Source organism: Balaenoptera physalus (assembly GCF_965194825.1).
Source record: "Balaenoptera physalus genome assembly, chromosome: 2".
In the NCBI taxonomy this organism is placed as follows: domain Eukaryota; kingdom Metazoa; phylum Chordata; class Mammalia; order Artiodactyla; family Balaenopteridae; genus Balaenoptera; species Balaenoptera physalus.
This window is the reverse complement of record NC_138883.1, coordinates 87,985,737-88,001,612: the sequence shown is the minus strand read 5'-3', so window position 1 is coordinate 88,001,612 and position 15,876 is coordinate 87,985,737. Positions and strand designations below refer to the sequence as shown.

General features: G+C 43.4%; 1 protein-coding gene across 1 annotated transcript; it reads right to left on the bottom strand.

Moving 5' to 3' along the window:
* Nucleotides 1-5,079: 5,079 nt before the first annotated feature.
* Nucleotides 5,080-11,943, bottom strand: LOC309655200 (beta-2-microglobulin-like). Its single transcript, XM_082450176.1, has 4 exons — nucleotides 11,785-11,943; nucleotides 8,187-8,462; nucleotides 7,588-7,615; nucleotides 5,080-5,603 (listed from the first exon to the last, which is right to left on the bottom strand). The coding sequence occupies exons 1-3, from the start codon at nucleotides 11,849-11,851 to the stop codon at nucleotides 7,602-7,604; spliced, it is 357 nt and encodes a 118-aa protein (XP_082306302.1). The 5' UTR covers nucleotides 11,852-11,943; the 3' UTR covers nucleotides 5,080-5,603; nucleotides 7,588-7,601.
* Nucleotides 11,944-15,876: the final 3,933 nt, after the last annotated feature.

Below are 15,876 nucleotides of genomic sequence, written 5' to 3'. Positions count from 1 at the left end.
CAGTTGGGCCTGTATGCTGTAGAGATATAAATATCTTCTTAGTTTTGTAGACTTTTTAATCATCTATGTTGTGGAGGACCAAAGAAGATGAATAACTGTATCCAATTAATGAGAGAAGTTGTGTGGAATTTAGCGCATAGTAAGTACTTGATACATGATCAAACTGTGATTTTTAATTATATTTACTAGTTGGTTTTTTTTCTGTTAGCCCTTCTTGTGCTCTCTAAAGTATCAGAATAGTTTTTAATGCATAAAGTTTCCAATTAAGGTACTCACAGATATTTTATTTCTTAAGATAACTGGGACCCAAATTTTAGTCTTCAATTTTTTTTTTGTAAAAGCCTAGAATTCAAGGAAAGATGAGGCTGATTTTTGGCCCTCAAATCTTGATGGCTACATTGCAGACAAAATACTGATTTTTATTAAAGAAAGGCTTTGAGTTTTACCTCAAGAGTTTACAACATAAGAAATATAAGTAAAAAGCAACAAGCCCAAACATATTGGGAGAGTAGTTGTTGACAAAAACGAGAAAAGAACATTTGCCAGTTCTCTGTATTGTTTCCTTTTATGCCATGTTTTCATTTGGGACAGTGAAAAAAAAGTGAGATATAAATATTATTATTTCAAACAATTTTTAAATAAACATAATAATAATGACCATTTTTTAAATGATAGAATTAAAATCTCCTGAAAAGCCAACCACACCAAAATGAACACTGATAAGTGATCATCTATAGGTGGTGGGATTAACAAGTTTTTTTCTGCCTATACAAACTTGATATTTTTAAAAATAATGAACATACACTCAATAAAAGTGGTAAAAATTCAGATCATATAGAAGTATGTAGAATTATATTTTAAAAGTCTGCCTCCATCTTCTCCTGACATCTTAGCCCCTACCCCCAGGTAAACATTGTTAAGAGGTTGTTGGATACATTTTTGGACCTTTTCTTGTTGGTGTATCTGCTTAGAGAGGTTGAGAAAATAAGTTAATGTAGTTTGTTTTAAATCTATATAAAAATGTGGTCAGAGGTAGCACCTCAGCTTGGAGTACCTGAGATGGCAAACGCTGATGCTCTGAAATGGGGGATGAGCAGGATGACCACCACAGTTGCCAAGATCTGAGCACCATTCTTTTTTTTTTTTTTTAATTTATTTATTTATTTATTTAATTTTTTTTTTTTTGGCTGTGTTGGGTCTTCGTTTCTGTGCGAGGGCTTTCTCTAGTTGTGGCGAGCGGGGGCCACTCTTCATCACGGTGCGCGGGCCTCTCACTGTCGCGGCCTCTCTTGTTGCGGAGCACAGGCTCCAGACGCGCAGTCTCAGTAGTTGTGGCTCACGGGCCCAGTTGCTTCGCGGCATGTGGGATCTTCCCAGACCAGGGCTCGAACCCGTGTCCCCTGCATTGGCAGGCAGATTCTCAACCACTGCGCCACCAGGGAAGCCCCTGAGCACCATTCTTGAGGAATATTCTCAAGGAATACACAAACCACTAAGTTACAGTCACAGTCTCATCTCTTGATGTTTCCTTGTAGGTCTTTGGATCAACAGAGCAGTTCCAGGTTAAAACTGATGAATCCTAACTCACATTTCTGTATTTCTTTAGACTCTCTCTTCCAGGTGTGTTTTTTCTCCCTTTACCTTGGTGAATTGCCTTAAGCCATGGGTCCCTCCCTAAAGCTTTTTCTCACTATTGCTTGCTTTGGTCAGTTAAGGTAGGGGGTCCCCTCAGGCTGTCCCTGCAGTTCTAAAACCTGCATCTGATCATATGCTGTCTTTCTCTAGTTTCTTGGATCTTTCTAAATTCTTCTAAATGGGGAATTATAAGGAAATGGAAGGAGAACTATTTACCAAAGGTTAAATTTTAAAAATAGCCATAACATAAAATGGAGAGTGATGGGTAAACATTGAGAGAATCCAGTGGAATCCAAAAGGTGGTAATCCTGTTATAAGAGATAACAGGAGTTCATGATATTTTTTTCTTTATTTTCAGTATTTGATGATGAGGGGGACAATTTTAGAACAATTATAAAATCAATTTCCTAAAAGAAAAATGTTATATATCAATTAGCCAAATAATTCTTCAAATAATCAATTTGCCCCAAACTGAGAGACAGCTTCTTTGGGACCTTTCATCAGCACAGCCTGGGGTGAGACCAGCCCTCTGCCTGGGAGAATGGCGGAGTATTGTGGGTTCCACCCTCCTTCCATCTGGCCAGGCCATGGTAGGTGGTGGTTGGCTCAGCTGCCACATCCCCCAGTGTTTAGAAGAGCAAGACACAGGCTCTATTGTTGGCCATGGTGAGCAGGAGGGAAACACCACTGTTCAGGGTCTGACCCTGCCATTTCCCCTCTACTCCTCCACTCTCATCCCACCCCAAAATCCCTCCTCCTTCCCCCCAATACATATGGTTTCAGAAAAACACCAACTGACACCAAGGAAAATGGATTTTAGCAAATTGATTTTCTAACATACTAGTCAGCTTTCTCTTCTTTATTTACCCCTCATCCATGCCTTGAGTAACAACTATTAAGGGCATTACCTACCAGACCTGCTATGGTGGGTGATAACAAATATAAAATGCATGTGCTTGTATATAATGGCTTCCAATATATATTTTCTAGAACCTGCTTTTTGTTTCAGCAATATAGCATGGTTCTTCTTCCATGTCAGTATATAAGATCTAATTCTTTATTACTGAAATTGAGACTTTTTAATTTGCATTGCACAGTTATATTTAATAAGCTTAATTAAGCTCCAACATTTTTCCTCTTTGATCAATCTCTTCTTCTGAAATGGGGGACTAAGCCATGCTCCAAAGGGGCATTACATTGAACCATTAGCCAGCAAAGCAGCTTTTCACAAAATTGTTCTGTTGAGTGACATGGAACAAAAAGTCCTTTATGATTTAACCCAATAGGTCTCAACCTTGGCTGCACATAAGAACTATTCAGAAATTTAAACAAACAATACTGTGAAAACTTATGTCCACAAAAATCTGCACATGCCATTTATAGCAGCTTTATCCATAATTGACAAAATTTGGAACAAACCAAGATGTACTTCAGTAGGTGAATGGATAAATAGACTGTGGTACATCCAGCTAAAAAATTAGTTATAAAGTCATGAAAAGACATGGAGGAACTTTAAATGCATATAACTACGTGAAAGAAGTCAATATGAGGGACTTCCCTGGTGGTGCAGTGGTTAGGAATCCACCTGCCAATACAGGGGACACGGGTTTGAGCCCTGGTCTGGGAAGATCCCACATACCGTGGAGCAACTAAGCCCATGTGCCGCAACTACTGAAGCCTGTGTGCCTAAAGCCCGTGCTCCACAAGAGAAGCCATCGCAATGAGAGGCCCGTGCACCTCAGTGAAGAGTAGCCCCCCCTCGCCACAACCAGAGAAAGCCTGCACGCAGCAACGAAGACCCAATGCAGCCAATAAATAAATAAATAAATAAATTTTTTAAAAATAAAATTTTAAAAAAATTTTAAAAGTCAGTATGAAAAAGCTACATACTGTATGATTCTGGATAAGGAAAACTATGGAGACAGTAAAAAGATCAGTGATTGCCAGGGGTGGGAGAAATTAATAGGCCAAGCACATAGGAATTTTAGGGCAGTATAATGATGGATACATGTCATTATACATAGTATATACCTACAGAACAAAACACCAAGAGCAACCTTAAATTATGGACCTTGTTGATTATGATGTGTCAGTGTAGGTTCATCAGTTGTAACACATGTACCACTCTGGTGGGGGATGTTGATAATGGGGGAGGTTATGCATGTGTGGGAGCAGGGGGTATATGGGAAATACCTGCACCTTCCCCTCAATTCTGCTGTGAACCTAAAACTGCTCTAAAAACATAAGGTCTTAATTAAAAGAAAAAAACCCAGTAATAATAATACTGATATCTGGGCTTCATACTTACAGACTGTGATTTAGTTGGTCTGGATTGGTGCCTGGAAAGCTGGGGTTTTTTTTTTTTTAATAGACTTTATTTTTTAGAGCTGGTATTGTTTATTAAGTTCCACAGGTGATTCTAATGTGCATCGATGGTGGAGAGTTACCAGTCTAAATAAGGCACCCCTCAGTCTGCCCAGCTGAGTTCCTACAAGTCTTCACCCAGGTACCCTTGCTCCACTGGTTGGAATTATCCACACCTGTCGCACCTCTATACGTCTTATAATTTTACCTCCTTACCTCAGGCCCCGTTTACCATTTGGAAGAACCACTACCCAGTAAGTCTCAGCACAAGCAAATGCCTTCCTTAACACTTACCTAAAGTTTTTGTTTTTGCATATTGGAAGTTAGTTAGTTAGTTAGGCAGAAATATAGATAAATATTGGAGAAAAGGGAACACAGTTGGTGCACAGTTGGTGGGAATGTAAATTGCTACAGCCACTATGGAAAACAGTATGGAAACTCCTTAAGAAATAAAAACAGAGCTACCGTACAACCTACCTAAGGATTTTTGTTCCCTGAACACATTTTCCTATCACCTAGTTCTTTGGGCACAATTATGCTATACTCTTTATCAGGATATATTTTACTTGTTCAAGTGCATGTCTACCCCTCCACTAAGGCAATCTGAGAGCAGTGTTGTGTCTTATTCATCTCGTCAGTACCTGGCACTAACTCACTCAAATTCCTGCTCAAATTTTTTTAAATGCACAGAGCTGGTCATCAAGTATGCCAGTATGCCTTGAAATTTTTTAATCTAGTATTTTTCATTTAGGTATATTGCTTGCTAAAATAGGAAATCCTCCAGATACTTTTGCTCCCTCTTAAAGTCCGCACAGTCCTCATTTCTTAGCCCAGGGAACAGAATTCTGGTTAAAAGACAGAAGCCAGGTCTTCCAGCAGATAGCTATGTCACCCTAAGTCATTTAACTTCTTGGGGATGCTGTTCCTCATTCGGAAAATGCAGATCGCTGATGCCCCTTCCACTGTGAGCCAAACCCTATACATCAGGAGTTCACACTCTCCTCCAAGTGATACTGGAAGATCATTTCCCTGTTTGAACAAAGGGGTTAGAAGAGGAGTGATATATAAGTACTAAACACATCAAGTTTTACCAGCATTTTAATTAGTGAAACAAAATAAAATAAAAACAGGCACAACCATGTCTCATACTAACGGGTTAAGAAGTAAATATGATTTCATGTGACAAAATGTCATCCGCTATAACAAATTTCCAATAATTCTGACAATTATCTTTCCAAAAATTTTCCAAAATTCTAAGAAACATTACAAATTGGAGGTTTACTCTAAATATGCATAGTTATCTTACTACCTAGTTTTGTGTGCAAAAGACAATAGACTTTAAATTTGACCAAGATGTTGATGCTGAACATGAGAGTTCTTTCCTCCCCACCTCTAAGCTACCAGCGCCCCAACTACAGCTACCTGCCAAGACAGGTCAAACGTGGAGACGTAGTGCACAAAGAAAAATTACAAAGAAGATGATATTTGTGGTAACATCAATATAACTTCTGATTTATGTCCATAAAGCATAAAAGCATATCAGTATTAAAAAGCAAGAAAACAGAATTTGGAATTAGTCCGATCCAAATGAGGCATCTTCAAACCTGAAAAAAAGAAAAAAACGGTTATTAGCAAATACATTTATTTTATTTGGATAACAGATAGCACTACCAAACTTTACCTAACCTATGCTATATAAATCACTGTTGGTAAAAGTAATAGCTGCAGACAATTTTCCGGACTCATTAAAAGAGGATATCCTACTAGTTTATCCCATTGGTTCTCCCACAGTCTTAGAGGAAAGAATGCTGGTATTACAGTTCAGATCCTGGCTCTACCATTTAGTAACTGTGTGACTCTGGGCAGGTCACCTGAACTCTCTCATGCTCTCGAAAATTACCTTCCCTGTCCTACAGTGTAACAGGAAATTTGAATAGGTTTTCAGTGCCAAGATACCCTGTGGAGTAAAATTTCCCAGAAAAGCTGGATTATCTGCCTCTGGCCTCCAACTGAAGATGCAGAGAAGTCCAGTTGCTCCCTGTTTCACGCTGCTACAGATACTTGCAAGATACGTCTGTTATGAAGTGAGAGAGTGGCATTGACATATATACACTACCAAATGTAAAATAGATAGCTAGTGGGAAGCAGCCACATAGCACAGGGAGATCAGCTCTGTGCTTTGTGTCCACCTAGAGGGGTGGGATAGGGAGGGTGGGAGGGAGATGCAAGAGGGAAGGGATATGGGGATATATGTATACGTATAGCTGATTCACTTTGTTATACAGCAGAAACTAACACAGCATTGTAAAGCAATTATACTGCAATAAACATGTTTAAAAAAAAAAGATACGTCTGTTATAGTAGCTTTACATTAGGTTACAACAATCTGTTTCCATTTCTTTCCTCCATTGGACTGGGAGCTTCTAGAGGCAACCACAGTGCCCACACAGTTAGGAATGGTGTGTCTGCAGAACCATGTCACTCTTCCTTTCTGGCTAAATAACAAAGCAACTGCCATGCAAAGGAAGGGACGGTTCACTTTTGAAGGCCCAGAGATGCCCAAGGTAGAAATGGCAGAAGAAAGAGCAAACCGTTGCAGGTGCTATGGGTAACCGCTGCCTCTGTCCTGTCACAGCACACCTGCAGCTCTTCTGTCCTCCCTTTATTTTTTTTTTTTTTTTAAATATTTTTTTTTTTTTTTTTTATTATTTATTTTATTATGTTTATTTTTGGCTGTGTTGGGTCTTCGTTTCTGTGTGAGGGCTTTCTCCAGTTGTGGCGAGCGGGGGCCACTCTTCATCGCGGTGCGCGGGCCTCTCACTATCGTGGCCTCTCTTGTTGCGGAGCAGAGGCTCCAGACGCTCAGGCTCAGTAGTTGTGGCTCACGGGCCCAGTTGCTCCGCGGCATGTGGGATCTTCCCAGACCAGGGCTCGAACCCGTGTCCCCTGCATTGGCAGGCAGATTCTCAACCACTGCGCCACCGGGGAAGCCCCTGTCCTCCCTTTAGAGGGTCCGTGATGCTGGCAGAGCCCCACCCAGGGCCACATGCCTTCCTCATGCCACCCCACAGGAGAAGGGAATGTGATCCCATGGGCTTCTTCTCTGCCAGCTAAATTGCTACCCTGATTAATGTCCTCCAGACAGTGAGGGTTATCATATTAGAGCTGTCTATAACAGTCCCGGGATAGTGACATTAAAAAAAAGATTTTCTGGGGCTCCCCTGGTGGCGTGGTGGTTAAGAATCCGCCTGCCAATGCAGGGGACACGGGTTCGATCCCTGGTCCGCGAAGATCCCACATGCTGCGCAGCAACTAAACCCGTGCACCACACCTACTGAGCCTGCGCTCTAGAGACCGTGAGCCACAACTACTGAGCCTACATGCCACAACTACTGAAGCCCACGTGCCTAGGCCCGTGCTCTGCAACAAGAGAAGCCACCACAGTAAGAAGCCAGCCCACCACAACGAAGAGTAGCCCCCGCTCGCTGCAACTAGAGAAATCCCGTGTGCATCAACAAACACCCAACACAGCCAAAAATAAATAAATAAATTTATAAAAGAAAGATTTTCTTAAGATTAGAAACCCACCTCCATGATGCTGGTTAGTGGTCTCGATCTACGGAAAAGAAAATGGAGAAAGAAAAAGAGAAACAGTTAAGTTCCACTTTTGAAATACCATGTACTAACAGATGTCTAAAACTGTTATAAATAAAGCTGGCAGAAGAGCCCACTGTCCCTCACCGTGAGTGTCTTGTTAAGAAAAACCCAGGAGGTGCCCACCTTGCCTACTAGCCTTAGACCCCAAGCCAGCCAGAGAACTGCAGGAGTCTAGGATTGGAGGGCACGACCACAGCAGGGCTTACAGACAAGGCTGGTGCCTTCCTGAGACTCTCCTTGGTCTTGAGTATCCCTGAGGCTGTCAGGAAGGCCCAAGGGAGCCAGTAGGGAAGAACCACTGGGAATGCCTGTGCACTTGTGGAAGCGCTGCTACTGCCCCCTGCTCTCACTACAGGGAAACCACTGTCTCAGTGACCACGCTGTGCAGAGATCTCTCACAAGGTGCCACTAATCAGAGCTTTAATAACATTCCCTGCTAATCCCAGTATGCAGATGTTTTTATATCAAGGCAGCTTTATGCTGTGGCTATGTTCAGATACAACTGTCAGCAGCTAAGGAAGGGAACTTACCCCACTTAACTATCTTGGGCTCGCTGAGAGTAACGTGTTTCACGCGGCAGCTATACTGGTCCACTGCGTTGGGAGTGAACGCAGTGTGAACCAGAAGGTAGAAAGACCAGTCCTTGCTGAAAGACAGGTCTGATTGCTCCACTTCCATCTTCTCCCCATTCTTCAGCAAATCAATCTCAATCTGGGGTGGATGGAACCCAGACACATAGCAGTTCAGGTAATTTGGTTTTCCATTCTCTGCGGGGTATCGTGAGTACACCTGAACCTTCGGAGGACCTGAGGAGCAGCAGGGAAAGACTGTGAGTGTCTTGTTAAGAAAAACCCAGGAGGTGCCCACCTTGCCTACTAGCCTTAGACCCCAAGCCAGCCAGAGAACTGCAGGAGTCTAGGATTGGAGGGCACGACCACAGCAGGGCTTACAGACAACGCTGGTGCCTTCCTGAGACTCTCCTTGGTCTTGAGTATCCCTGAGGCTGTCAGGAAGGCCCAAGGGAGCCAGTAGATGAAATTGCAGAGTATTTCACTTGGGGCTACCTTGGTCTAAAGCTAGATCAGGCCCCAGGTGTTTATATTTGATCCTCCATTTCTCCCAATTCCATTTCCCCTCATGCCAAATGAGCTTCCATTTTTCCAAAAGGCAGCCTCCATTTTCTGGGATAAACCATGACTTAGTATCTTTCCCACATAATTCCCCTACACATGCCTTCAGGGCTTTTTCTAGCAGATTTCTCTTAACATCTTCTTCTGTCAGTGGAGATTGTGCTGTATCTTTAATAATCTCTCTGTGGAGAATCTCAAGAACTTTTCACGGCTCCTCAGCACCTACAGAATTCCTTATCATTCAAGAGTCTACATGATTTGGCCCTAATCTACTTATCAAGCTTTGTTTCTCACTTCACACTCCCTCCAGATTAGCCACATCAAAAATTCCCGTTATTGTACACTGTTTCAACCCAGTCAATTTTTTTCCCCTATGTTTACTCCTTTTTTTTTTTTTTTTTGCCTCCTGCCTAGATCCAGACCAATCTGACTTCTCAATATGTGCCTAGTACAGTGCCTGGCACACAGCAATTGCTCTGTAAGTGGCAGGTGTAATTATTTTACCTCCTTGCTCAGGTTCCTAATAGAGTCAACCGAAAGTATATTTCTACAAATCACAACCTCTTCATCATGTCCAGAGTTTATATGACAAATCTTTATCTGAATCTGTATCTGATTTCATGAGCTAGAAAACAAAGAAATAAAACTGAAACACCTACAGGAGCTGGCAAATACCTTAAATGAAGTAGTTGGGCTGGGTAAGAACAACAGGGAAGGGTGAGGACTATTGCAAATGGGAGAGAACATACTCTCCTTTAGGACCAGGTGGAGTAATGCATGTGACAGTGGAATTTGTATTTTTAATTAGCATGCTCAAGTGATTGCCATAATCTGCCAGGTTGGGAATATTGCATAATGCTACAGAACAGTGGCTTCCAAAATGGGATGCATGTCTAGACCCTTCATGGGGATGTGTAAAGAAAATATTATAAACTCTATTTTTATATTTTTCTTCCAAAGTGAAGTGTTACTGCTCCTGAATATACAGACTGATATAAATATATATATATAACCACTTAAATACAAATACACTCAGAGTACATGGTTATAAAGGTCAGCTCATCCTCCATGTCCAGTGGTAGAGAGAAGGTGGAGTACCAGGCCACTCTGAACAGATGTATCTGTCTAGAAATGTCCCATCATCAAAGAAAAGGCCCCTAGGCCCACCAAGAGCTAGACTGGAAATACCATGAAGCCCCGATATTTTTTCATAGTTCAAAGTGAAGATAATTCAGAAACCTCTTTGCATTTGAGCTTCTAATAATTAGAACACAGTAGGTGCTACAGTAGTGAGAGCACAGGTTCATCCCACCTGGAATTCTCTCTCTGAGGGAGCTAGGCAGTTTGTGGGTTTTTTTTTGGGGGGGGGGGGAATAATATCACAATAGTGGCTTTTAAGAGGAGGAGGTGTATCAGACAGGCCTGGGTTTGAATCTGCCCTCAACCACTTACTGGCTCTGGGTTTTGGGGAGAGTTATTTGAGTTTCTGTAGTTTAATCGAAAAATTATCTACACCCAGAGTGAAATAAAACCCACACAGGGGAAAGAGCAGAAAATAGATACCCCAGAGGGAATCACAATTACATGTTTCTTGTATACGTTCCGGAAATGGCCTTGTATATCTTCCAGGCATGTACTACTTAGGAAATTTTCAAATTCAGATAGTTTTTAATGTCAGCTTGCTATTTTTCTAAAGCTATATGCCACCACAAATATCAATAATAGTGATAATACAGACATTATGCTTCTTTTGTAAATAAATTTTAAACTTCCTTTTTCTCATGAACAACAAACAAACACACAAACAAACAAACAAAAAACCCCGCTTCACAGAGCCTTTTGTGAGAGAGAAAAATCTGAGGGTCCGGTATATTGCAGGGTATTTAGAAGGTACTCAGTATCCATGGTGTCGCTGACAGACAGCTTGGGTAAGCATGTTGATTACTCTTATCCCTAGTTTTACAACCTTTCTGAATGATAAACCTTCGCTTACTCAAAACTGAAAGTAGAGACTCAGCTCATCTTGGAAAGAACCAGGCAAGGAGCCAAAGGAGGGGCCCTCTGTGAAGAAAGGCAACAGGGGCCCATGTCCGCCCAGCTTGCTCCCGAGAATCTCACCCCAGAAGGTTGTGAAAAACGCACGATTACAGGCAAAGGGCTCACGACCCGCCAAATGCTCTGGTCAGGCTCTACTGTCTGCCATTAATCCCCTGCGTGATTAAGTTACTTCAGCTCTTCGAGCCTCTCTTTCCTCATCTGTGACAAGCTGATGATAAAGGCATCCTGTTTACATCGCAGGCGCATTTCACAATTAAATGACAGCACATAGCGTAGGTCAGTGAGCCGCCAACGGGTAGCTCCATGATTATTACTAAGAGTGACAGGTAGCGGGAACAAGAGAATGAACGACGTGAAACGGTATGTAAACACCTCAGGATATTCCACAAAAGTCGCGTGCAACTTCCTCGCCGTGGTTTGGTCATCGCGTATTTGGGGAAAGTGCAGAGCGTCAGCTGAACCTGGCGGGCGCCTGGAGGAAGCTCGAGGCCCTCGGGCTCCCAGCGGACTCATACACCCTGGCGGCGACTCCCCCAAAGCCCACGCGTGGTCTCCACCCATTCGCAGCCCCCAACCCAGCCCTTTGGGACCTGCCAGCCCGTCCTCCGCTCCCGCTGTGCGGGGGGAGCCAAAGGCCCCGCGAACCAGCGGAAGAGAACCCCTCCCCCACCTCGGTCGCTCTGTCCCGACCCACCCAGTGCGGGCGTGACAGAGGTCCCCTCCCCCATCCCGGAGAAGCCGGCGTCCTGGGCTCGCACCCCCTCCCCACTCCCCACCCCCCCCACTGCCTCCACAGCCCGAGAGAAAGCCGCGTGCTACTCCACCGAGTCGGGAAGGAAAACTTGGGAGCGCGACCGAGGGGTACGGAGTTAGTGCCCAGTGGCTGCGAGCGGGACAGGACGGGCTGGTGGAAGAGGGAAAGGGAGGAGGGGACACTCACGCGGGACGGCGTCCAGGCCAGACAGCGAGAGCAGCCCGAGCAGGACCAAGGTCACGAAGGGAGCCATCGCTACAGAAGCAGCCCGGGTAGCGAAGTGAGGGCCCGGTCCCGCGCCCGCATTTATAGTCCACGCCTAGGCCGCCAATCAGAACCCTGCCCGCCGGGACGTCACCTGTCTCCTAGCGAGCGAGGCCCGGGCAGGTTAGAAAGAGGGACTTCCCGGTTTTCAGTTTCATTTTCTGGTAAGTCTCGTGATGCTTAGGAAGGCAGGGTTCAACCAGGTGGATTCGCTGTCTGTACATCGGCGCCCTCTTATCAGGGGTGCGCGCCCAAGCTTGGGGCGCGGGCCGCCCACCCGAGAACTTGAGTCTGGAGGAAGCTTCGCTTTTGGGAACAGCACCAGAAACGCTCAGGCACTTGCTCCCCAAGCATGCCCCAGCGAGTTAGGAGCCTAGAACCTGGTTTTCGATCGGGAAAACTGAAGCCCAGAAAAATTAATAAGCGTAAGGACAGAGATTGAATGGTACTGGGCAGAATCAGAACTTGGGTTCACAATTACAGCCCGGAAGTACGCTGTAGGGCTTCTGGATTCTTTGGGCAAGAAAAGTCGTCCAGAAACCTCGAGGCCTCATGAGGACAGCTCAGAGAACCGTCCAGAGTGAAGGAGGACCGTCTTGCTTCCTGAGTCCTTTCAGGGAAAATCCTGTGCGGAGAAAGTGTGGCCTGTATCTTGCCGCTGTAGTTTAGGTAATTTTCTTTGTTTTGTTGATTTGTGGGGACATGACCCCTGATGGTAAAAGGTAAAAGCAGTAAGTGCTTAGAGCGTTAGACTTTACCGACCCCTTGAGGAACATCATTCCCTGTGAATTACCACACTAGAATGGTGCTTGGCATGGAGTAAATACTTGGTAAACTGACTGAATGAGTGAATGGATGGATGGATGGAAGGATGGATGGATGAACCTACGAATGAAGGAGCGAACGAACATGCGAGGGAATACGTGAGTAAACATTAGGATGTAGGAATTACCCCGTTACATTTTTATGGATAGGAAAACAAAGGCTAAGTGTTAGGTTTCAGACGGGCCTGATTCATTTGTCATTCGTGCTTCAGACACTTGGAAGATAGAGGACTGGACAATTTTAGTGAGAATTTGGCTTGCATCTGCTGTGGGCCCAGCCAAAGAAGTTAGGCCTACTGACTCTAAGACCGTGTCAGTGTTAGACTCCTTAAGGAAACCTCCACTCCAGAGATACCATAAAAAGATGCTGACATCACCTGGTGGCTGAGTCCAGGGATCTTTTCTGAGTGGAACACTCAGAAGAGGGAGTGAACCATGGGGGCGGGGAGGGGCAGAGATCTTGGAAATCACCCTAGTTTGCAGTTGAAGGGAGTTGGGTGGTGCTTCCCCAAAGAGCACAACAAATGTCATCTGGATTTCTTTTACATGTTTTTAGACGTTTCAACTATCCCTACTGTGGCGGTTGTGTCTAAACTAGAAAAAGTAGGATACTCTCCTCAGACCTAATGAAAGGAGATAATGCACAGAGAGAGCCCCAGGGAGCACAGAGGGAGTGTTCAGTAATGATTAAGAAGTGTACTATGATTACTGATGCTAGTTACCTATTTTTTCTACCAGCTCTCTATAACTCTGTCGAAATGAAAGAATAATTGTTAGTCATAAAGTGATGAGTAAAGGCACTCCTGCCCCTCCCTTTTGTTTGTTTGTTGTTAACTCATTTAAGGGTCTTAACGCCTGGAATGTCAGTGTTGAATTCTTTTCTACTGCCTTGTGAGTATAGGAAGAGACAGGGCTAGTGGTCACCTCTGTATTCCTTGTTTACCACATCACAGACAAATACTGGAGTACTAAAAATTCTTAAAAGATAGAATCTGATCTATTCACTTGGAAAACCAGTTTTAAAAACACTTTTTAAAAAAACAGTGAAGACAGAGAAAATTATATGTTTTCAGTTTTTTTTTTTTTAAAAAGGAGACCACTGCCTAGGAGGGCAGACTTCTGGAAATGTACAAACATGGACTTTTAACAGTGTTATCTTCCATTAGGGGAATGAAAGATGGAATTTTTTATTTTTTTGGCCTAATGACTTTTCCAAAAATTTTTTTACAATAAATGTTATTCATAATAGTAAATATTTTCTGAATGTGGAAGAACTGGGATTTCATACACTTTTGCTGGGAATGGAAAATGGTACAACTACTTTGGAAAACAGTTTCACAGTTTTTAAGAAAGTTAAACATATGCTGGCCATATGACCCAACCACTCACTCTAGGGATTTACCCAAGAGAAAATGAAAGTGTATTTTCATGATGAGGACTTGTACAAAACTGTTCAAAGCAGCTTTATTGGTAACAGCCAGAAATTGGAAACAATCCAAACTTCCATCAACAGGCATACAATGGAATACTATCAGCAATAAACAAGGCATGAACTATTGGTACACAGATTAATGGATGAAATAATGAGGCTGAAGGAAAAAAGCAAGACAATAAAGAGTACGTGCTGTATGATTCTTTTTATTTAAAACTCTAGAAAAAGCAGACTAATCTATGTAACAGAAGCAGATGGTCGGTTTCCAGAGGGTGGAGGGAGCATCAGGAGGCTAAGGACACTTGATCCATTATCTTGAGCATGATGATGGTTTCTCAAGTGTGTACATGTAGTAGAACTTATTAAAGTGTATACTTTAAGTGTAATTTATCATACGTCAATTATACCTCAGTAAAGCTCCTTTTAAAAAGAAATAACCTAATAAGACTCCACCCTTCCAGTGCAGTGGGCATGGGTTCAATCCCTGGGCAGGGAAGTTCTACAGGCCGCGTGGTGCGGCCAAAAACAAATCAAAAAAAACAAAAAAACCTAAAAGCACAGGTACCTGTATCTTTGTTAGGCCAAGGAAGAATGACGTCCTTGAACAGAAAGAAAAAGAAGGATATTGAAGTGGGGAGAAAATAGGAATAGGTTAAAGCTCAAATGAGTTGGGTTGCACCTCAGTGGATTTCAGTCAGCACTTTTCTGAGGTGAACTCATCAAACAGCCAGAAAATCCAGGCCCCCTGGAAGGAGAGGAACAAGCACATGTAGGACATTTGTGCCTGGGCTCTTTCAAATGTTATGTCACTAATCAAAGTGTGGTACATGCATCACAACATCAGCAACACCTAGGAGCTCTTAGAAAGGGAGACACTCGGGCCCATCCTAGCCTGCATTTTAACAACATCCCAGGTGATTCGTATACACATTAAAGTTTGTGAAGCCGCTGCCCCAAACTACTCAACAATCCAGAAGGTAGGTCTTACTTTCTTTTACAGATAAAGAGACAGTTTCAGAGAATTAAGATGCTTGTCCACGTTAGCTCTGAGCTATGATTCCAATGCTGGTCCATGTGATTCGAAAGGCCTTATAACGTCCACTTGACAACCACTTCTGAGAAGGGGTTCACGGGAAACGGTTCATTGGGTGGCTTGGATCAGGGCAAGGATTAAAAGCATATGAGAAGGTGCAGAGAAGCAGGAACAAGTAAGACAATGTATGGTAGTTTTTATTTAACTCACATTTGTTTTTGTCTGCCCACAAAAATAATATATGCATATGATAGAAAGCTGGAACAATCAAAAAACTATAGGGAATTCCCTGATGTTCCAATGGTTAGAACTCTGAGCTTCCACTACAGGGGCCCCGGGGTTTGATCCCTGGTTGGGGAACTAAGATCCCACAGGCTGTGCAGCGTGACCAAAATAAATTTTTTTAAAAACTAAAAATAAATTAAAAATAAGAAAAACTGGGGCTTCCCTGGTGGCGCAGTGGTTGAGGATCTGCCTGCTAATGCAGGGGACACGGGTTCGAGCCCTGGTCTGGGAGGATCCCACATGCCGCGGAGCAACTAGGCCCGTGAGCCACAACTACTGAGCCTGCGCGTCTGGAGTCTGTGCCCCGCAACAAAAGAGGCCGCGACAGTGAGAGGCCCGCGCACCGCGATGAAGAGTGGCCCCCACTTGCCGCAACTAGAGAAAACCCTCGCACAGAAACAAAGACCCAACACAGCCAAAAATAAAAAAAATAAATAAAT

Coding starts and splice junctions, on each gene's coding strand:
- LOC309655200 (XM_082450176.1), bottom strand. CDS start 11,851: ATGGCTCCCTTCGTGACCTTGGTCCTGCTCGGGCTGCTCTCGCTGTCT. Junction 8,463..11,784: donor TGGCCTGGACGCCGTCCCGC/GTGAGTGTCCCC, acceptor GCTGCTCCTCAG/GTCCTCCGAAGGTTCAGGTG.